Source organism: Grus americana, chromosome 1 (genome assembly GCF_028858705.1).
Source record: "Grus americana isolate bGruAme1 chromosome 1, bGruAme1.mat, whole genome shotgun sequence".
Lineage (NCBI taxonomy): Eukaryota > Metazoa > Chordata > Aves > Gruiformes > Gruidae > Grus > Grus americana.
Genome location: NC_072852.1, coordinates 147,642,792 through 147,665,699, shown reverse-complemented (window position 1 = coordinate 147,665,699; position 22,908 = coordinate 147,642,792). Strand labels below are relative to the sequence as shown.

Here is a 22,908-nt window from a genome sequence, read left to right as displayed (position 1 = left end):
AAAATAAGGAAAAAGAACTGGCAGCCAGTCCATCAAAACCAGCATTTAAGAGAAAGGAACTGGGGAACCACTGCTATAATTTCTCCTGCACATAGGATGAAATCTCTCTCCTCTGAAGTCAGCAGGAGTTCAGCCACTGATTTCAGTCAACTTAGGATGTTACCCCCGTCTACTTTTTCATTTCCTAGCACAATCCAAGCAGATACTTGGGTAGTTGCATCATAGTTGATTGACATAGCACCTCCTTGGGCAGAGTTACCACCATTTGGGGAATTCAGGCTTGTATTTCCCCTATTTTCACATATATGGGCTTTTGGAAAAATTCTGCTTTAATTTCTGAGCTTTCAGTCTTCCCAGTAAATCTTGTAAAGCCTGTGGCACAACACTGACAATTTTTGCCTGCGATATCCTAAGTGTAAGCAGCACTTCAACAAAGTTACCTTTTCCTGGATAAGGAGACTACTTCTGTGGAAACAGAGGAGATTTTCCCAGGTGACTGCTGCTTTGCTTGCAATGACCGAGACCCTCCTCCAGTGTCATTGAAAATTAACAATTATATTAATGAAAACTACCAAGGACTTTCCTTCTGCGCATCTCCACTGAAAAAGATTAAAGTTAACTCATCTGCGTTGAAACCCTGCATGCTTGTCCAGGCCAGACTACAGGAAAAATCTGAACAGAGGCAGGTCAGAAGACTCAACATTTACAGATATATAAAATTCTCTGTGTGGTTAATACCCATGCTGATTATACAGTAATTTGGAGATCCAAATCACTTAACAAGTATTAACTACTTAATACAATGCCCCCGAGAGGTATTTAGGTAGAGTTAAGCAAGAATTATTATCTCTGTAGAATTGACAGGGAGACGGAGGCTGAGATGTGGCTTGTTTGAAGCCACATGGCAAGTCAGCTGCAAAGCCAGGATTAGCACTTGGGTCAGCACTTGGGTCTTTCAATCCCAGGTGCCGTGTTCAAGTCACTAGACTGTGCTGCCCCTCAAGATTAATAAGGATTAATGGGCAAAGCAGAGGAGAAAGAACAATGTTCGCCAGGAATATAATAATAAAACTCCAGGGTGAAAAATGAATACCAAGGTGTTGAAAGGCCTGGAGAAATCATGAAATCCAGAAAGGGTTTTATAGTTTCTTAAAAGAAGTGGTTCTGATGATAACCAACTCCAAAAAGGGAAGGAAGGGAGACCCTTTTAAGTCTTACAGCCTGTAAATCTTAAATAAACATAAACTGGACAGTGAATATCACATTCGCACATTTATATTGCAAATTTACAGAGGAACACTCAAGCTGCAGTTTACAAGTGATTTTAAATCCCTCAGAAATCCACACTGGAAAGCAATCCTCAAACAAAAGCCCCAGGAACAGTGAGGAATACAGAATAATGCAGTGAGAGAAGGCACATTACGCATTGCCTAGGATAAATTGCCTGACTTGAGCTCCTCAAGCAATTCTTGTGGCCACAGGGCACTCACGGGCATTTAAGCAAGGCAAGTCTGCAGGTGCAAGAGGATTTCATTACCTGTTTTGAGCCCAGATGAGAGCATCATTGCAACACTGTGCAACTCTGCGCAACTCTGAACTCTTCAAGGAGAACACCAAAAACTGAAGAGGGTTTCAGGACAAGGGAGAAGGATGCCTAACATCTTCAGAAAACATGCCTTGGAGTGAAAGATATCAGTGCAATGAACTGAGCCAGTCTAAAGCGGGGCTGGTGCCTGGTCACAGTCTATAAACACCTGTGCAGGGAGAGGAGCTGTGAGGCTGGAAGGCAGCTCTGTCTCACAGGCAAAAGGTATAACTTCCAGCACAAGAAGGTGCCTGCAAACAGAATTGGATTAAACTCATATCTTAACTTGGAAGGTGAAAAATCACGTGTGTGGTTGGACTGAGGTGGGCTCATCGTAAGAGGATTATCCACAAGTTTGGCTCTAGGTCCACAACGGCTCCCAGATCTGAAGCTGGAAAAAAGCTCTGGAGAGTCCCGTGGCCCAAGTTATGGCATGCAGACAGATTGCGCCCTTCACAAAATTTTCTTTCTGGCTTCACTAGTTTAGGAATAAACTGCATTTAAGCTAAAAACAAATGAAACCTTAGGAAATTAAAACAGAATCAACATGGAAGATATATGAAGAATGAAACACAGAAGACGACAGATATAAAAGTATTTGTTCCAGTCTGGTTCCCAAATGGCAGTATATAGTAATGACATCTTTCCTTAACCCTGGCTTGGAAAAAGTGCATCTACAGGTCACTACCTGCAGTCCGACACAGGGTGACATCCAGCAGTCTGGGTGGTTGCTGATACGGGAGATGCTCACTTACAGCGTAAATGGTTCGCTGCACAGTTCCCGGGCATCATCTACCACCCGAGGCAGACAAACAAGATGCTCTGGAAGCAATGCAATTTACTCACGCACAGGTAGTACGTATTGTTACACTGTCACCAAAGAAATGGTTCAAATTCTCACCTTGCGTACACCTGTGCCATCTCAGTGAAGTCTCCGGTAAAACTGGTGTAACTCCATACAAGTGCTGTAAGTGAGCTCTCTCGCGATAACAGCAATTAATCCACAGGACACAAAAATTAGAGAACAAAACGTCTGAATCTGCCAACAGTCAATTTATTGGCTTTTATTTGCCAAAGCGTGCCCTGAGTGAGGTATAGGAAAATGTATCCACAGTCAGCCTACAGTGCCTCGAAGATACTCTTCCGAGCCCAGCAGAACATTTCGCAGTACTTCTAATTTGCTTCTTATCCAAAAATGCCTGCAAGCCCAGCGGTTTATGAAGCAATTCTTCTCCAACGGGATTAAAAAAGAAAAGGAAAAAAAAAGAAAAAAGAGAGATTTCTGGGGACCACTCTTAACACTCCTCTATCTCTAGCTCAATAGCTGTATTCAACCCGTTCTGCTCACTGCTCAGTCCCAATTACAATGAACTAGCTCACTGCTCAGTCCCAATTACGATGAAAGTATTTAATTTCCTCTTTGATTTCGCTTCAACAACAGATTGCAACTTGTGACACTTCAAGTAATTTTGGTAGCTCATTTAACACACACTGAAACCTGAATATCTGCTGATTATGTTCCCAAGCTCTGGCTCATTGCAATAAAGGATGGAGAAAGAAGATGCAATCTCTGGAGATTGAGAACCTGAACTTGATTATTGCTGGCTGAAAACTTGTTTTGTCCCAGTAGTCTTGGGGTACAGCTAGAATCTTTCATGAATGATTAATGAACTATAGGCAGATCAATGAAACTGCCTTAAATGTATCTATAACCAACTCAGGTGGGGGACAAAGTAGTCTAACCAGCCAGTATCCTGTAATTTACAACTCTTGATGTAGTGAAAAGGAGGAATTAATCTCATTTACTGTGGCTGCTTTCTCAAGCCCAAGTACCTGAGTCACCTAAGTGATTATTTTTTTTCCCTTCCCTGCTTCCTACTCAGCATTAAAGTTATTATGTGGTGGGTTGGCCTCCAATATCCATGTTCATATCGAGGAGAACCTTCCTCCATCAGTAACCCCACTGATTCCAAGAACTGAAAATTCAGGATTATACTCATTACTGGTGAACACATCAAAGTATAACTCAATCACTTATCAAGAGAATATTAAGATTCCCATAAAGCACTTTTTAGTGGTAAGTCTTGGAGATCTTTAAATTCTGTCAGCAATATCAAACTTCAAAATTATTGCTTATCCCTAATTTCTATAACCAGCATAGTCACTTACTTCCAGGAATAATAAAGACTGTAGAACATATTCTCATCTTTCTTGATGGATGATGAGTTAGCCTCAGTAAAGTTGTTAACGATGTAAAATAAAATGCAAATTAAATAGCACAATCAAAATCAAGCTATTAAAAAAATAGTCATGCAGGCTGTGTATGATACTAAGTACCACCCTTTTGCTTACATCGTTACATAGATAATACTGGCATATTAGAAACATAATAAATCACAGAAAGCTGTTTCTCTAGCCAGGAGTTTCTCAAACTATGGGTCATGACCCTCCGTGGGGATTCATGAATGAGTCTGAATGGGGTCACAAAAAAACCCTGTTTGTGAGAAGCAAGGGCAGATATTTCTCCCTAAGTTGAGCAGCCCAATCCTGTAGCAGGGGAACAAGAGAGCAGACTGTAATTAGTGGCTGCAAGTACTTATACTTGCTAGGGAACTGCTAACTACTTTTAATTACAACAGCTCACTTTCTCCAGGAGAGGGGAGCAATATAGGCTAGAATTAAAATTGCTGGATAGTTGCTAACTGCCTTTCATTGCAGGCAATAGAACGCTTTCTCCGGGGAGGAAGAATAAACTTGTGACTGGATCTTATTCCCCCATTGTTTAGAAATGGGGCCATTACCAACTCAGGGGGTCACACAAATATGCAACCAAACGTGGTTGTATTTTCAAACCGTGTAAGAAAGAAATTGATAGTCTCATTTATAGAATATGCAACCACCAATCAAAGAGTGAGGTGCGCCATGTAATCTGCATTGTATCCTGGTGAAGAAGGACGTTTATTAAAGGACTTGAAATGAGAAGCTAATTGAAAAAGTAGAATGATCTCACTGAAAAGCACTTGTACATTTCTCTCTGCTGCCCTGCCTGTCATCTGAACCCACTTTCTGGCCCAGAATGGATCACCTTTTCAAGAGCTGTCAACAACTGGATGTACCGAGATGGAAACTGAAGACTGGCACTTGAGACTGCAGTCCCACACCACATGGCGTGGCTTGGTTAGCACTGAAGAGAGTCCTCCTCTTCCCTCCTGAGGGCAGCTTTCAGCAAGACTGGAAGAGAAAGTATCCATCTCTTCTCCCTCTCTCAAAGTTAGGGATTTTAGGGAAATAGAAGAGTGATATGCACCCCACATCCCCATGTTAGGGGCTTTTAGTTTCACCCAAGTCCACCTTTGCTTTCTTGAGGTCTCTGTAAGGTACCTGGGGCCTTTGGCTACAGAGCAGCCTGTCTCCTTCAGTGCCCTCTGGCTATTGCAGCCACCAGGTACCTTGCTCCAGGAGTGCTCTGCAGCTCCCCAGAAGGGAGTGAGAGCCATGTCAGGTGAAAGTGACCTCCCTGGCAGACATGCCCTTATCTCGAAGGTCTCTGCTACATGCTGCCCATTCTCACATCGCACCCTGCGATGTGACACCTTCTCCCTGGGGAAGCAGCTTAGAGAAGAGATCCAGTTAGCAAATAACCTCGGGGAGAAAAAAAAGAAAAAAAAAAAACCTGGGAAAGTGTTATTTTTCAGCTGGATCAGTTTTCCAACGTGTTGCATCGCACAACTGCATGAGCACCTGTGGTGGCCTGAGCCACGAGAGGGAAACATTAAAAGTGGCTTAAACAGCACTGCCACGTAGTGGCTGCTTGTGAGGGAAAGACTAGCCCCGGCTGCTGGCGGGAGAGAAGAAGGAGAGGGAACCTGAATGGTATCTACACAACTTGGCCATGGAAAAGGGCTCTGATAGTGAGAGGAAGCTCCTGAGTTTTGTAGGCAAAGGCATAACACAGCGCAGGGGTAAGCATTGAAGCTGGGCAGCTTGAAACCCAAAATGGACACAGCTTCCTGATGGTGACGGTGATCAGGCGTAGGAGGACATGAACTTGTGTGGGCCCAGGGCATTAAAAAACAGACTAAGCCATAAGACCTACATTTTGGGTCTCTCCTGCATTTGTGTGCAAGAAGTGGTGTAAAGTTGTCATAACAAGCCCCTTGCAGAGCAGAGAGTAAAAATGGTGCCAGGCGCTGAACTGGAGAGTGGCTGCTCCCATTAAGGCCTGTCCTGTAACCCAGTGGCCTGGATGACATGGACAGGGTTGTATCCAAAGTGCGTGCAAATAGGATGACCTACCGGAGACAGTGAAAAATACCAGACTCCCCATATTATTTTCCTAACACTAAAACTAGCATGTTCATGGCTTGGGCACACTCCTATTTCCACTGCAGAAAGTCAATGCTAAGGAAAAACCCCTCCTGCGAGCCATGCCAGCCACAGGGGATGCGGCACGGCCCTTGTCTCCTGACAATTTGGTATGTGATACACAGCAAACAACTTCTCCCAAGGAAACCCAGAAGGCCCAAGTTATTCCAGAAAGTTCCCTGAGCAGAAATCCTGCTTCCAAAATCGAGTAGAAACCCTTCCCAAAGCATTTCTGCACTCCTGTCAGATCTGCAGGGATCGACTCGGGATCTTTTCACACCTTTCTGTGAAATGCTCTGTAACTGCAACTGCAAGTCAGGCTTTATCAAGTTTTTCTTTGCGGCCTGTCAGCAGCAGTTTGACGAGCCAGAAGGGTTACCTCCACGCTCTCCAGTGCTGAGCGGGATGCCTGGAAGCCGTGCAGCTTCAGGGATAGGGATGCAGCCCCCAGCAGCCTGAGAAGCCAGTTTCAAAATATGTTTCAAAAACATATTTACTGGTAACTGCAAAGAGAAAATCAGCTTTTAATTCCCTGCCCCTTGGCTCTCCATACTGTTTAGCTTTGTGTGCCTTCTGTGCCAGGTGAGGGACAGCCTGGACAGGGACGCTCTGGGCAGCTCCAAGTAGAATGGAGGCTTTAAAGTAGATTTTCAAAACCTTATGGATTTCATCTTTGCTTAGCAGCTGGTTACTGTGTCGAAGCCATGAATCACACCACTTGAAGTGATTGAAGGAGGGGAAAGAATAATAATAATAAAGTGGCAAACTAGCTCAGGGATAGGCTTGGGAGTCCTATTAAACTTGAGAGGCTACGATTTCTATTCCCAGAACTGCTGGTTAACACAAGAATAAGCACCATGCTTCCCCACCTCATCCAAAGAGTTGTACTAGGCAAAAACTGAGGAGCAAACCAGCAACAGGTCAATCCTGTACTGTGTAGTCAAAAGTTGCCAGCAGATTAACGTGGCAGCGTTCATGAAAAGTCTGCAGCAGCTCTGGCAAGCTTTGCGATATTTATAATTATAGCTGCAGGCTTCATCGCAAAAGGAACCAAATATGTGATGTTTGTTTCTGTGGAAGAATGGGAGGAGACTAATGGTAAAGGAGAGGGAGTGGGAGTGCGGAAGCGGGGAGAGGGGAAGGCAGAGAACCGAGCCCTGCCGAGTTTTCAGGGACCCGCAGAAAAAAATCGTCTAAATAGAGTAGCTCAGACCTCAAATACCGTGCGGTGCTTTGACAATCTTCTGGTTTATGGCATACTTAACAAAGTGTTCTTACATTTACTAGGCTGGAATGTCCATTTGACTATAGACTTTCTGCTACTTTGCTCGTAGTTATAAGATTTTGGACACGTGACAAAAATGTGTGTAACGCATTTTTTAAAGTGTTGATTGTGCTCGTAATTTTCAAGTCAGAATATAAAATAAACATCTCTGCCCTTTCTTCCAGCAGGCAGCACAGAGATCTGCTCTCCGCGTTCTATCTGACAGGTACATTTTGTCATTTTTATGAACTATAAATTGCTTTATGAAACGTTGAGCCCTATTTATTGTGGCATATAACTCATAATCGGATTTTGTCCCCAAAGTATCTGTGAACTGGGATGTTAAACATTTTGCATGCTTGGATTTGTCATGCATGTGTAGAGTTTATTACTGCAAAAATCACAGTCTTGTTGTATTTCATACAGAGTATGCAGAATCCCTTGTTGTGATACCAAACGAGAGATAAGAAACTTACTGGAGAAGGCATGAATGATGCAGTAAATTCTGAGCTTTAGAGTTTGCTGAGATATATCTGAGCTCATTTTTCAGCAATAAGTACTTCATTTATTCCGAGACATTCTCTTTTGACTTTTTCCAAATCCTTTCCCTGGGAATTACTCTTCTTTTGATGAGCTTCTCTGTACATTTTATGCACAAAAACAATGCCCTTTTTTACCCCTTAAGTTTTGAGGGATTGGTATTTTGGAGGAATTTAATTCATTTTTTCACTTCTTCTGGAACTGCAGCAGTGCTCCAGGCAGATAAGCAGGGGACCAAATCCTTAGACAGTGTTCAGGTTTTACTGAGCTCTTTTTCAAGCAAAAATCCATTAACTTCAATGGGAAGCTTGCCCAAGTGAGGAATTCAGGATTTGGGCCATAGTAAATGTTATAGTTGGGCCATAGGTCTGCACAGGTATTTACCTTAAATGACTTTTATGAAAGAGGATTGATTGAAATATAAGGTAGCTTTCTAAGACGGTCCTGATTTCTTTTCCAGTTTTGGGAACGGGGGGAGGGAAGGGGGGAGGAGAGACTGTACATTTTAGTGCCTGTGAAAAAGAACTAGCAGATTTACATTTATCCACAAATGAGGTACTGTGTCATGCAGGCTGACACAGAGTAAATTTCCCCATGCCTTGTTGGCAGCCCCCTCTGCTCCGTCTGGCCCCCCGCCCCCCGCCTCCCTGGGAATAAGCGGTAATTGACTCTGGAAGCCAGCTCAGGCCAGGATTTCTCCAGAGCAGAGCCTGTCACTTAGGCTGAATTATATGTTGTGCATGGATGAATAACATTTCTCTCTGCTTGGAGGCTAAGACCACCAAAATTATCGACCTTCCCCCCCAAGTTTACAAACACCGTTTTGTTTAGAATTTTATTCCCCCCTCCTTAGGGAAAAAAATTCCCTTATGAAATGTATGGGATGTGGGTGAAATCGCTGGTGCGGTTGTAGGGCACACAAGTATTTGCTGTAACTGGGACGAATGCAGAAAGAAAGAGGAGTCAGAGTCAGCATTATGCTCCTCTCCCTGGCGGTGTGCAAGCTCGCCCCAAGGCACAGCAGCTTTTGCACTTGGTGGGGGCAATGCCATGACCATAGAAAACCTGGCAGGGGGGTTCTCAGCACCCTTCCCCTGGGCTGAATGAGGAGCATTCCTGTGGGACTACCCCTGGAGGTAGTTAACTAGCCCCAAACCCCGCAGTGCACTTTCTGTCTCCCCTAGAAAGAAAAGTGGTGGTGATGGATAGATGGTCCCTACCTCATCGCGGGTGGTGAGGGAGCTGGGCACCGGCTGCCCTCATCCTCAGGGCAAAAGGGCTGAAACATTGCCTGTCACACCTCAGATTTACTGTTTATGAACAGATAATCCCCTCTCTGCCCTTACAAGCATGCCTGGAGACTACAGCTTTCCCACCTGCTCTGCAAACGTTCAAGCCATTGGGGCACCCTCCTCCCCTCCCTCTGGAGGGGGTGCTGGGAAGGCCGAGGCTGCACCCTGCAGTGAGTGAACGGGAGGGCAGGGGGCCAAAACCCCACACTGTGATGGCCGTTTCTGTCTAGCCTTGGCTAAAGTGAGGATGCCTATAATATTGCTGCTCATTACTTGTGTCCCTGTAGCAACGAAGAGCTCCCAGCCACACACCAGCATTTCCCAGGGCCAAGAGAGATGGCAGCTGAAATAAAGCTCTCAGTAATTTTGATCTCTTTTTTTTTTTTTTTTTAAATATTCTCCAACAGTTCTCGTTGCAGTTTTTGCTTTCAGGTTCTGTTAAAAAAGTAACAGTTAGCTAAACTGAAAGAGGAAAAAAAATATTTTAAACTTGTAGCCATTGATTTCTTTAGTGTATTGCACTCAGTCTTGTTTTCAGAGTGACACAGTAACCCCCAGCAGATTTATGTGCAAACACAAAGATTAGTGACCCAGAAGCTTGACTGAAACAGCTTTTCTGCTTCCAGAAGACAGGTTGCTGTGCACATGCACTGACTATTTTGTCAGGAAAGATGCACTGGCCCCATTAGCTTTTCATTCTCTCATGAAAAACCCTTGGTGTTTATACAGCACAGCCTGGTTTTAATTTTATTGTGCTCTTCAGTAAAGTGGTCTAACTATACAGATTGCTCAGTTTCTGGGACAGAGAAGAGGAAGAACTTAAGTCATATACCTTAATGGTATAGTGCTAGCATATCTTCAATTGTCTGACTCACAAAGCCACTGCTTGAATAGCTTTCAAATGAAGAAAAATGTCTGTAACTAAAATATTCAGTGTGTTCTGTTGTTATTTAACAGTAAGCAGTGTGGTTAAGCCAGGTCTTAAACCTGCTTAATCCCGCTGAGCGAAATAGATTTTATTATTGACTCCCATGGTCCCAGAACTCTGACCTTAAGGCTGAAGTTAAAAGCTAATTTTTTGCAGTCTGTTCCACTAACCCAAAAGCACTTGCTTGCTGGATACATTTGCAATGGAGAATGTCCAGCTGTAAATTACAGCTGTTTGTAATCATATCCAAACACAACACTCATTATTATTCTTTTGTTCTTTTTTGGGCTGAAAAGCCCACCATGAGGGAGACTGCACAGTACTTAATCCACACATTAAATTTACTCGCAGCTCATATTCATGTGCAAGATAAGATTTTCCATGAAGTAAAGATTTACAGTGGTCATAGGGCACTTTTATTCCCCTAGCTGCTTTTATTTCTCTGTGCTGTAGTGTAGGCCAAGTGGGTCTGCTGAAGAGTTGTGAAGAGAGGAAAGTGGTGTACTACTGCTGAATTTCCTCTCTCATTGTAATAGGGGAAAGATAGCTCATTCACCATGGTGCTTGGGTGGTACTTAGGAGACATGCTTAATTCACAATTGCCATCTATTCTCCTTTCTGTGTACTTATGCTGGAGGACGCAGGCAGACCCTGCTAGGTCTGCCTGAACAAACCTCAGTGCAGGCATGTCGGGCAGAGGGACAGCTGAACCTGCTCAGCCCAGCAGCCATATGGCTGTGCTGGCAAGCCTGCCCATCCCAGCTGATAAGTCCTGTAAAGAGTCCAACTCACTAGCTCACGCTCAGCACCTGGTTAACAGAATCATAGAATCATAGAGTCATAGAATCGATTTGGTTGGAAAAGACCTTTCAGATCATCAAGTCCAACCATTCACCTAACACTGCCAAGTCCAACCACTAAACCATGTCCCTGAGCACCACATCTATGTGTCTTTTAAACACCTCCAGGGATGGTGACTAGTCCACTTCCCTGGGCAGCCCATTCCAATGCTTGACAACTCTTTTGGTGAAGAAATTTTTCCTAATATCCGATCTAAACCTCCCCTGATGCAGCTTGAGGCCATTTCCTCTCATCCTATCACTTGTTACTTGGGAGAAGAGACCCACACCCACCTGGCTACAACCTCCTTTCAGGTAGTTGTAGAGAGCGATAAGGTCTCCCCTCAGCCTCCTTTTCTCCAGGCTAAACAACCCCAGTTGCCTCAGCTACTCCTCATAAGACTTGTGCTCTAGACCCTTCTCCAGTTTCATTGCCCTTCTCTGGACACACTCCAGCACCTCAGTGTCCTTCCTGTAGTGAGGGGTCCAAAACCAAACACAGCACTTGAGGTGCGGTCTCACCAGTGCCAAGCACAGGGGGACAATGACTTCCCTAGTCCTGCTAGGGACATACATATCATCCAGACCTGAACTGCTAAGCACAGGCTATGATAAACCTTTTTGATCTACCACCTTGCGCTGTTGATAGACAAGCCATCTCAACACTAACATGCATTTGGCAGTGTAGACAAGCCCTGTTCATGATGGTTGGTGAGCTACACAGCCTGTCCAAGCTTTGGTCTGCCTTCCTGTCGGGTGGAAGGGATAGTACTTTGCATTTCTGTGTAACCATGCCTTCTCTGTCCATGTTTGATCATGGTTAGGACATCAAAATGCAGGCTGTGCCAGGCATGAGCTGGTTCACCCTAATGGGACTAGCCAGTTGCACTCAAAATCCTGAAAGGCAAAAAAACTTTTGTCCTTGTCCGCCAGAGCAGTGAAGGGTTTGGGGAGCCGAGTGGTGGTTCGTGAGAAGCAGCGGAGCCCCACATCTGGGGGGAGAGAGATGTTTGCAAGCAGAGGTGCTGCTGCACCGCCTCTTGTGGGTACATGCAAACATTTAGGACTCAGCTGCAAGGCAAATTGAACAGAAAAGGTTGACCTGGGACAATCCAGTCCCTTGCCCTGATATTGTAAGCAGCCACAGGAGTGATGATAAGTCCAGTGTGATCTGTAGCATGGCTCTTCTCCTTCAGACAAGGCCACATTGAGATACACCATTTGGGCTAGGAGGCCTGGGGAGGCACTGCTTGTAAAGTATTAAAGCAACAATAAGAGGCAATTTAGACTTTTAATAGATCACTTAAAGCAGGGAAGGCAGCTGTCCAAGCAGCCTTAAAACTTTCGGTGGACAGAGCCAAAGATTTCTTGTTCTCAAGTATCTGCTTGAACTGTGATTAAGCAAAGCAGTTAAACTTGTGATACCCTGAAGTAAGTAAATAGTCCAGTGGCAGCTAGCAAAAATACTCATGTGCTTCATGTCACTCACATACTTATGTTTGTGTTGGACTGAGTTTTTCGATAACATCGCCTTTCACACCGTGAGAGTCCTCCACATGAGAAGCTACGTGGTCAGCTTATCAGCAGAGTGACTGAGCTAGCTGCCTGGCCGGACAGGATTCATGTGATGGGTCTGGGTAATCAGTGACAGCCGCGGAGAAGCCTTGGCTCAGGACAGCTGATCTGGGTCTCAGCAGAGAATGGCGGAACTGAGATCATGGGCTCCACAGGAGGCGAAGGTTGGCAGGAGAAGAGTGTGCATGCATGGTGTTCACTGCCACAGAAACAAACACGCAGCTCTCACAGCGTTAGCATATTGCTTAAACTTTCTGGATTATCATTGTTAGGAAGAAGATAATACCTCCATCAGGGGATATGGATTTGTCATTTGTGCCTTACATGAAGGCTTGGCTGTTTGGAAATGCTGGTGTCCCACAGTTGCAGCCCTCCCACAGGGTACAGGGTAGCAAAGGGTGACTGCTGCTGCGTTTTGTGGCAGAAATGGACAAGAGTTCCTCAGCCTTCCCCGTTAGAGAACTTGAAGGAGGAAGAGCAAGGGTATGTATTGTATATAGGACACTGTTTCCAGTACTGGAGACTGTTGTGAATTAGAGAAAAGCAGCTTTAAAAGAAGAGCCTGTGTGGAAGGCTTGGAGTAAGAAGGAATAGATGTCTCTGTAAAACTGGGACTCCACTTCCCTTTATTTAACTTGTGAGCAAGACCTGTAGCACTCATCTGTTCACTATTGGATGTTTTCCCATACCTTGATTGTTGCTGGTGTTTGTTTAGAGTTGTTCTACCATAGCACCAGAGACGTGATTTGGATGTATTGCAACACCATGTAAGAAGGTGGAGCAGAGCTGTCCCAGGGAACTTCAGCAATTTTAAGCCCTAGGTAGCTATACTAAATACTGAAATTCCTTTGGTGTTTAGAGAAAGAAAAATAAGAGTTAAGATGTGTTTTTTCTTCAAGGAAGTGATAGCATTTTGCTATCATGACAGCCAAATATTTCCCACCGCCCTGTGGGCAATCCCGTGCATTCTCAATAGCTCCCTAAAGATACCTGAGGAGAGGTGATCCATTTTAGGTCTGACTAGTAATATCTTATGCATTTTCTTTGGCTTGCTAGGTCTTTTAAGAACGAGTGTGTGGATAATTACAGAATTAACGTGGGGGGAAAAAGAGGCAAGGTGCAGGTCTGTGGTCTTTCACATGCTAGTAAGGAGAAAGCAGGTCCCATTGCTGGCTGGCAGCATGAAGAATATGCAAAGTGCTATTGGGAAGAAGAGTGTATATGTGTGCAGCATATGAAGTGCCTCAGCATATGATTAACCTCACTGGGTATGTAGTAAATAGTAGATAACTGTGATCAAAAAAGTATTCATGTGATTTATCAAACTGAGCAACTGTGCATTTTGCAGTGAAGCAGGAGGTCAATCCTGAAATCTAGGGCAAGTAGAGCAATAGGAAATTGCAGGGACTAAGAAGTTAATCATACCGTTGGACTGCTTCCATCTGGTTTTGAAAGACAGAGTCAGTACAGTGCCAGCGAGGACGCTTCACGGCAACAGATCAGGAATTAATTTTTTCAGCAAATCTTCAGCTATCATTTGCGGTAACACAGGCTTATAAAAATGTAATTTAATTTCTTGGGAATAAATCGCATAGGACAGGAAGTGCGAGAGTGTTTTTTTAATGTGTGTATCTGAGGCAAAAAGGGAAAAAAAAGAGTGAGAATAGGAGAAACAGCAAAAATACAAGAAGAAACAAACATTAATGATATGAAACCTGGAAGGCATAAATGGCCGTCCAGTTAAATTGTGCAGGTAATTGTCTTTGAAAAATCACTTTGCAGTTCGGAAACTTCTACATTTTTATGACCCTTGGAGGCATGATCTTGTCTAACATATCTGTCCATCTTCATCAGCGTGGGTCAAAGGAGCACTGACTTAAAGTATTGTTGAATTGATACTCTGAACACCACTCCCATATATCATGAGTACATAGCTATGGGCAGTGAATTTGTTAATGAATTCTATGTTTTCCTTATTGATATTACTTTCGATATTTCAATGAGACTTGAACATTATGCTCTTTTTGGGCAATGACAGTCCCCCTAGGCAATGAACATGTTGTAAAACAAAGGGGATTTTAACCTTGATAGTAACTCTGGTAACTGAAACTTCCTTTATTGGAAGAGGTAGGAGGACAGTTAGTTGATAACATTACGCCTTTCTTTCTTCAGCAGTGGGATAAGAGAATGGAGAGACATGTACTATGAATGATGTATTGTGCTATTTTTAGTGCTATGCTGCAAAAGTGAAATCTTATAAATACATTTGTATCTATTTCCTGGCAGTCTGAAGAAACAGAGCTCAGATTTACACAGCACCAAGAGCAGGAAACTGGGGACCATGCTGTTCCCACAAATCACCACACTTTCATTACCACCTTATTTTAAGAAAAGATGAAAAATCATAGCAACTAGTGGCACCTCAGCCTAGTCCAGTTACGGGACATTAGCTTGGGACTTTTGACCTTTGTGTGTTTATGAATCGTGTCCTAGCTGTAGCTCAGGGAGTCTACAGAGCAGGTGCAGCAACGCGAAGGAGAAATCTCAGTTCCCTTTCAGTGAGGCAGTAGTGCATTCAGCAGATGGAAGGAGATTCCCCCCTTCAAGCTTTAATCACTCAGTAATCAGCCAGGCACGACAGGGTGTTCTGGCATTAGCTCCGGGGATGACATGCTCGCTCCAGTTGGTTTTTCCTGCCTCTTGCAAAGGTGGTTTAGAAGTCCCAGCTGAATTTCTGGGTTTGCCTTTGTCACTATCTACCTACAGCCCTCTGTATTTTTTAACTTTAGTTTCAAGAGCATTTTCTCCTTGCTTTTGGTTTTGTTCTGACCCTGGCAACAACAGAGGCAAAAAGGAAAGGGGAGCCCTGATTTGGCTGGGGGAGAGCTGGCATGCTCTGCAGGAGGCCAGTCTCACGAAAGAGCTGTGCTTGTGCCCAGGGTGGGCAAGGGACTCCTCAGTACAGTGTCTTCACGTGGCCCCCGTGAGGACAACACACCTTGGTTGGCCCTTTGCTCCTTGAGGGGTGTGAAAGAACACTACACAGAAGAAGAACCATGGCCAGTTTCTTTTCAGCAGAAAAAAAAAAAAAAAAAGTGAGTATGTACAAAGAAAGAGGTGCCCTGGGATTTCCCCGTGGGGATTGGTGCGTGGCTGAATCAGGCCCAAGATGTTCTTGCAAGGAGATCACATTGTCATGGGCTGAGATACTTTGCTCCCCCATGCCATCCCGTCCAGGTGTCTCCTTTTTTTTTCATAACTGCCTCAATTTTGACGTAGGTTGCAGGAAAACTTTTATCCCTTCCTCTCCTCTTGGAGAAGAGTTGGATTTATTCTGCCATTGAGAAAGGGTTCACACTGTTCTAGGTTTCTTGCATTTCAGTGAAGGAAAATGTAAGTGTGATCTTTGAACAGCCTAGATTTCCTCCTAGAGAAAAACTGGAACATTTGTGAAACCTGACAGAGCTCTTAGGATAGAAGAGCAGTTTCCCACTTAGCTATTTCACATATGCTGGTGTGAAGGTACAGCAGCAGTCCAGTAGAGTCCTATAGCTTGGTGTGATCCACCAAATCTCATACGAATGCTTTACCTTGAAAAATGTCACAGCTGAAAGGCTTCAGGCATGTTTGGTAGTACCTCTAGAGAAGTCCCTGGCTAAGAAAGCCTTGGGAAAGACTCACATCCAGAACTTTTTGAGAAAAGGATCAGATTCACAAAACTATTTTTGTCTCCTCCCAGACTCTTATTCCTTTGGCAGTGCTTTCATCTTCCTCCCTTATCAGAAAGAATCAGTGTATGCTGGGTGATATATGCAGGTCATCTCATGGCTATCCATGATTTTGGGCCAAAAAAATACCATCTAAGTCTCCTCAGGACCACCATCCGTACTTGTAACCAAATTCATATTGAAAAGTCTGTGAAGGAGATACTCTTCCACAGCCCTGTTACAGACCCCCATTGGTCTTGCTACCAGAATCCTGGAGATCCTAGCAGCTGCAAAAGCCTCTTCCCATCCAAGGAATTGTTTCTTTTCTTCCTCCTAAAAAAAAAATTAAAAACCCAACCACACAAAAAATCCTCAACTCCTTCCTTTCTGTGCAGTGCATTGAAATCTAGACACCGAAGCAAGGCCACATTCAGAGAACTATGCCCTGCAGAGCTTCCAACGTAGGGACTTGTTCCCTCATTACTGATATACCCAGATACCCAGTAGCCAAATTAAAATTGTTGGGAGTTTTTGGCGAGCAAGGAATGTTACACCTAGCTGTAGGGCTTGAGCTTGTTAAAGAAGAATACTTTTTCCATGCATGTGAAAAGTCTTTCATGCAGACATCAGGAGAAGGAGGTATGTTTATATACTTTTCAGCCAACACTGACAAATTGGCTTTGCATGCAAGCCTCTTGGTTTACCCAAGTAGTTTATGGCAGCAGGGAGCATTTTTTCATGGTAAATGTGAAAAGTAAATAGAAAAATGACAAGTTTCTGGTTTAGTTTGATTGAGAGTTTTTTTCTGCATGAAACGAAAGCTTAAATCATATAATTGTTTTTAATGTTTTGAGTCCCACAGTAATTCTCCTTGTGGTTCATCGATGGCTCTGATCAGTGCTCACTAGTAATAATTCTTCATTTACACTGACTGTAGTCTTTGAACCGTTTTAAACTTCAGTGATCAGATTTTCACCAGTACAAAATGAAATAGCTTCACTGATTTCAGTAGCGTTATCCCAGTTTTCACCCACTGAGGATTTGACCTCAGCACTTTGGAAATATTTCCAGCTTTTAAAAATCACATCGCTGTCTATTTGTGCTTCCAAAGGTTGCACAAGTTGAATTCTTTTAAAGGAACGCGCCCGGCGTGTGGTTCAGACATCAGGATCCAGTTACGGTTCCACTTCAGCTCAGCCTGACTATCTACCAGCTCCCTCGACACCCTCGCTGGCAACCTGCTGAGTAGGACTGCAGGGAAGGCATTCAGTCTCCCAAACCATTGGAGTTTTTTTGATGCAAACCAAGACCCCAAAATCTTAAATAGCTCATTTTCCAAAGTTGCAAGGTTTTTTGCTCAGTCAGCATTTCGAGGAGGTCTGTCTGGTGACATTTTCTTTACAAATGATCACAACCAACAGTTTCTGCTTTATTTTTCATTATTATTCATTTCTTTGAGGGTTGTGTTTCATGGGAAAATCCAGAATTGGAGAGCTTTGTTTCAAACTGGAATGGCATGAAATTTCAAAATCCTCCTCAAAATGGAAGACCTTCCTTCTCTCAAGAACTCTATTTATAGTAGGCTGCCCTTTTAGCAGTCAGAGAGGGCCAGATTATATTATGACTGTGTGCTCTCATGTGTTTTTAACTTAGATGTAAAATTAGGTCTGGCTTGAAACTAGGTGTAAAGAGTTCATACATTACATTTTTATAACCTGAAAATGATATCATTTTGAAAGGCAGAAATAAATAGAAATTACTTGAATTAAATTAGGTATTTTTCCATGGGGTATGATTTAAACAAGACACATGCTATCTTTAATATACTCTGCAATCTTCTGGCATTTTAGCAAAAAAGAAAATTATTTGTTTTAAAGGTAGATATTTTATACCTAATGAAATTTACTTTGCATACCAGTGTATCTTCTGTATTAGATTTCTATAAAGATTTTAAAGGCCTTTTTCATTCTTGACTCAGGCGTATAACTTTTCTTCATGCTGAGGGACTGCCTCTCACACAGACATTCACGCAGAAGAGAATAGGCCCTTCTCTGTGGAAATCTAGCAGCCAAATAATTCACAAATAGCTCTCACTTATTATTTATTGGCACAATCAAGCATAACTGCTCTAAATGAACAAACAGTTTGTCAAATAAAAAAACAGGGGAGCAGGGTTAAAGAATCCCATGATTCTGATTTACACAACAGATAAAAATCACCCCAGAAAAGTCAGAGACCTGCCAAGTAAATTTCTTGCTTTGCAATGATCCTTTAAGACACTTTAATATGCTTTTGCGAGGATCTGCTCTGGCCCTGGTGTTGCGCATACCCAGGAAGGTCTGTGTTTCATACCCAGGCAGGAGATGGCTGCTGGTGGTGCAGGTGCTGGCGAGGGGGCAGCTAGTGCCTGGCTCCCAGCAGTCCTGCAGGACTTCACTTGCCATTCCCATCTTCCCTTTCTTCCTCCCTACAGCCCCTTTAGAGAGAAAAGAGGAAAATCAGACACAGAGCCATTATCATAGGCATCTTCCCCCACGTGGCCCCAGTTATCCACACTTTTGGCTCTCCATGTTTCCCAGGAGGACCTTGTCCCAGAGCCTCTCTTGTCACTTGCCGTCTTGCTTGCTCAATCCACCCTTTCCCCATTCTTCAAAACGACCGTGACCACACCGGGGTGCCTCAAGCCCTCCCCGGAACCCCCATCTCCCACCAGTCTCCTCCAGCTGCCCCCAATCTCAGGGCCACACAGCGGAAGGCAAGTCCCGGCTGGCTTGCAGCATCATGCATGAAGCCTGGCGGATGCTACCCAAGCACCATCCGCTGCAGAAAGGTTGACATGGCCCCCATCATTGCAGAAGGACAACCTGTCTTCCTGCTGCACAGAAGCAACAGCCGCAGTGGAGGGGGCCAGCCCATTGTCTCATTTTGCAGCCCCACAGACACCAGTGTGTTTTGCTGGCCCCTCGGCTGCCAGCCCTGGAGTGGGGTGGCCATGCCATCAGCCGGACGCAGGGGATTTCTGCCTGCACCTCGAGTCTTTTGCGTTCAGTTCCCCGCAATAACCGTCACTCTTCTCTGCTAATAGTGCCCTCAAATACTGATTTCCTGAAGCCACTTCTTTTAAGGTCATGATGTCTCTTTTTCTAAAACTTAATAAGCTTGATACTGACCATGTGGAGTTAGAGTGGGTTTGTAAATATTTGTATCTTCAGTATTATTCCTTTGATAGCAGACACTAGGACAATATTTCCCACATTAAAAGGGCTCTTGGGGAGGGTTTAGGAACTCTGGCCAGGCAAAAATAGTTGCCTGAAGGAAAAGGAAAAACCTTGGAGAATTACCAGACTCTTTTTTTAAATTTTGAGACAAATGGACTTTTCAAACTTTGCCCTGAAAAGAGATCTGGTCATGACCTACTATAAATCTCATATGGCCATTTAAAACCTCACAGTGCTCTGGTTAAACAGCATTGCACCAGACAAAACCTCCAGGGCATGGGGACATTGCTGCGTTTTTTCCCTTTCAAGCTTGTATATTGTCCCCATAACATATTGCCAATGTTCACAGGACCAAATGAGACTGTGGCCTTTCTTTAATGTACTCAGAGCTCTTGTGTCGAGAGCCTGTGAGGTCAACAGGAAAACATGGAATGAAATCTCGGCTGAGTGTCGGTCTTTCCCAGGCTTCCTGGCAATTTCCAGCTTCTCACTCTATTGTTTTCACTTAATAAGATAGAGCTTGTCCTCTGCTCAATAAAAAAAAAAAAAATTAAAAAAAAACAGCTAAAAGAGCTAAGACTCAGAAAATTAGCAGTTTTGTAAAAGCCTGGCAGATTCCCAATCTGCTGAATCTAATAACAAGCACACTCATTTTTCCAGTTTGAAACTTTTTGGTGCAAACCCCCCTCAGGCAAACACCTCCCTGGACTTGTGGGAAGAGGTACAGTGTACAGAAGAATGCTGGGCTTCTGACGTGAAAGCTGTAGCCTACGTTTTTTAAATAGGGATGTTGAAAGGTGGAGCTCTCAGAAGAACCTAATTTGGGACTACTCCAGCTGTCAGATCACCCTCAGCTTTCCTCCTCCTCCTCCTCCTCCTCCTCCTCCTCCTGCTGGAGGGATTCACAGCCCAGCACCTCTCTCTGTTAAAGCTGAAGAGGAACGCAAGAACTGCAAAGTCAGTTGAGCAAACCCAGAGAACAGTTTGAGAAGACAGCAAAACCTAAACACTCCTCTGAGATTATCACTCTCTAGTTGATACAGAGATGTACTGTGACCTCTGGTTCAACTTCTCTTTTTATACCATTTTCTGTATTAGCATGTTATCTGCTTGTCAGCTGCCACCAAATTTTAACCTCAGACTGCTGATATTTTCTGAGTACTGTGTAAAAATGTATGTATTTTCCTAAATAATTATAAGGGACTTAACGCTGGTGAAAAGCACCAGGTTCACACCTGATTATCCAGGAATTTCTTTCTTGTGTTGCAAGGATATCTGCCCCCCTCCTGGAGCCTTGCATTATTCCCATGCATATTCTTTATGTGTGCAGACAAAGGGCACTGTTAAAGCAGATGAGTGCCTTAGCATTCAATGTAGTTGGCTAATCTGAGCCAACACCACATTATTTTCTAAGCAATGTATTTTATTCTTTTCTTCCATTTGGTGAAAATGTAGCATTAACCATTTATCAGTATTACAAGAGCCGTGACAAATTCTGTTATTGGCCACTGTCCTCCTCTGCCTCTGTAAGGTCTCCCAGGTTGGTTAGACCAGGCGATTACCACAGAGTTACCCTACCCAAATTATTAGGGTTGTTTTTATGGCCAAAAGTCTGGTATCACTATGGAGCAGCAGTAAATTTGGGATCTGGTTTGAATTGTTCATATGTCAGTAATTTATCACATCAGCCTTTTAAATACAGTACAGCAAACTCTATGAATACCTTCTCTGGTTAAATGAGGGTACATATGGCAAATTAATTCCCACTGTCCCACATGAAGAAGACATGTCACAACGCACTCCTTGGCTGCTTTGGAGTTGAGCTCCACAGGGCTATCATACACCAGCGTTCAGCTGTTGAACTGGGAGTTTAGCTTGAAAGGACTGGTCACTGTGAACTCCATAACTGCATGGACCCACCAGTCACTTCTCCAGTTAATCCAAGAGCTGCAAGGATAAAGAAGTGGTGAAATGCGTGGGTAATCTGGCCAGTGTAAAAAGGGAGATCATGGAGGGAAGGTAAAATCTGGAAGGAGAAAAGATGAGCCTCTGTTAAGTTAAGTTCTGTGCTACTTTTTATTAAGGCCATACTATGCCTGAAATAATAGATTTTATGATACTGTTTTCAGGTTGTGACAGGCTGCAGTTTGACTGAGTCAAAGCTTAGCTTGTGTGAATGTTTAGGGTGCTCAAATGCACTTTCTGCACCTGTGCTGAAAAACATAATTATCCCCAAAAGTCGAACTTTTCTTTTCTTTTAGAAGTGACACCCAGGTCACATGGCAACTGCAATTCTAAAATTAACAACATATGTTTCCAAAGCTGAGATGTAAACAGGGTTTGCTTAGTTAGGAAGCGATTGCCTTAAGTTTGTCTTGCACCTGGTAAAGAGCTTGTTAAAGGTAAGATTGCAATCTTGAGGATTTTTTTTTAAGTTTAATTGCTAACTAATACAGCATTTTAATAGCTTTGTTTTAATCTTGATACCATCTTGTGGGAGGTAGAGTTATTTATTCGGTTGCAAGGCCACGTGGCTGGGAAGTATCTTATTTAAGTTGCATACATCTTTAGTTGACATGACTCATGTTACAATTGGATTGAATAAGCCAGCCCTGTATACTGAAAATAAGCAAACAAATGTAAAGCACATCACCGTATTAGCAGAACTACAACAAGCTAATTAGCAATGGACAACACAGTCATCAAATCAATGTCACAATCAAGACCTGAACCAATGAATCAGAGCTTTGAGTTATCAAACACATTCAGTGCAGAAGGTAATCAGCTTTAAATTATAAGATTGACATAAGACGGAACTACAGTTAGGTTTGCATCAGGAAAAACTCAAGAGAAGCCAGCTCATGTTTTGACCAAGCTCCTCTCAAACATTCAAGTCAATGCAAGGAATTGAGTAAGGCAATCAAAGACTATATTCTTCAGTCCTTGCCAGTGGTCCATGGAGGACTGGTGCTGTTACAGTTCAGTCCAGGGAAGTACACCCATCTGAGCGAACTCATTAGTGAGGCACAGTTTAGCATTTCCTTCTCATGCCACGTGATTATCATGTATGATTAGTCTTCTGATCTTATCCTCTCCTGGCCATCAAACACAAATCAGAGGTCACTCTGAAAATCATACGCTGTTGCAGCTTTTAAATTATTGATGCAACATTTAGGAAAACTTTTTGAAGAATTACTAGGTAAGAACTATGAATAACTTTTGGAATAATTGACCAGCAGTAAATGACAGATTTAAGAATCTGGCATTTGCTGCTAGGCTTAGAAAAAATCAATATAGACCCTTTTTCCTTTTTCTTCATTTGGCCAAACACCTATGCACTCATGCACACGTGAAATAAAGGGGGATCCTTCCCTTAAAGGAAAACAAAGTGTTCGGACTTGTGCTTTCTTCCCAAGGATCTTTATTTCACATGGTTGCCGGCTGCCAGCACAACACAGCAAAGGCTTAGGCCAACATAATGACAGAGCTTAAAACTGGCATCTCCTGCCTGGTGATCCAGAGAGGTAGCAACGCTGCTCACAGCCCCATTGTTTTTCCTGCTTACTCCACTGCATCCATGGAGCTTGGTTTCCTG

At 43.5% G+C, this 22,908-nt stretch overlaps 1 protein-coding gene across 1 annotated transcript in view; it reads left to right on the top strand.

Annotated features, from left to right (window-relative positions):
* AFF3 (ALF transcription elongation factor 3) overlaps positions 1-22,908 on the top strand; it is a 332,349-nt gene that overhangs the window by 239,545 nt on the left and 69,896 nt on the right. The window contains exon 9 of the mRNA XM_054813187.1: positions 7,400-7,440. Within this exon, the coding sequence (XP_054669162.1) occupies positions 7,400-7,440 (41 nt within the window). The remainder of the gene's footprint in view (positions 1-7,399; positions 7,441-22,908) is intronic.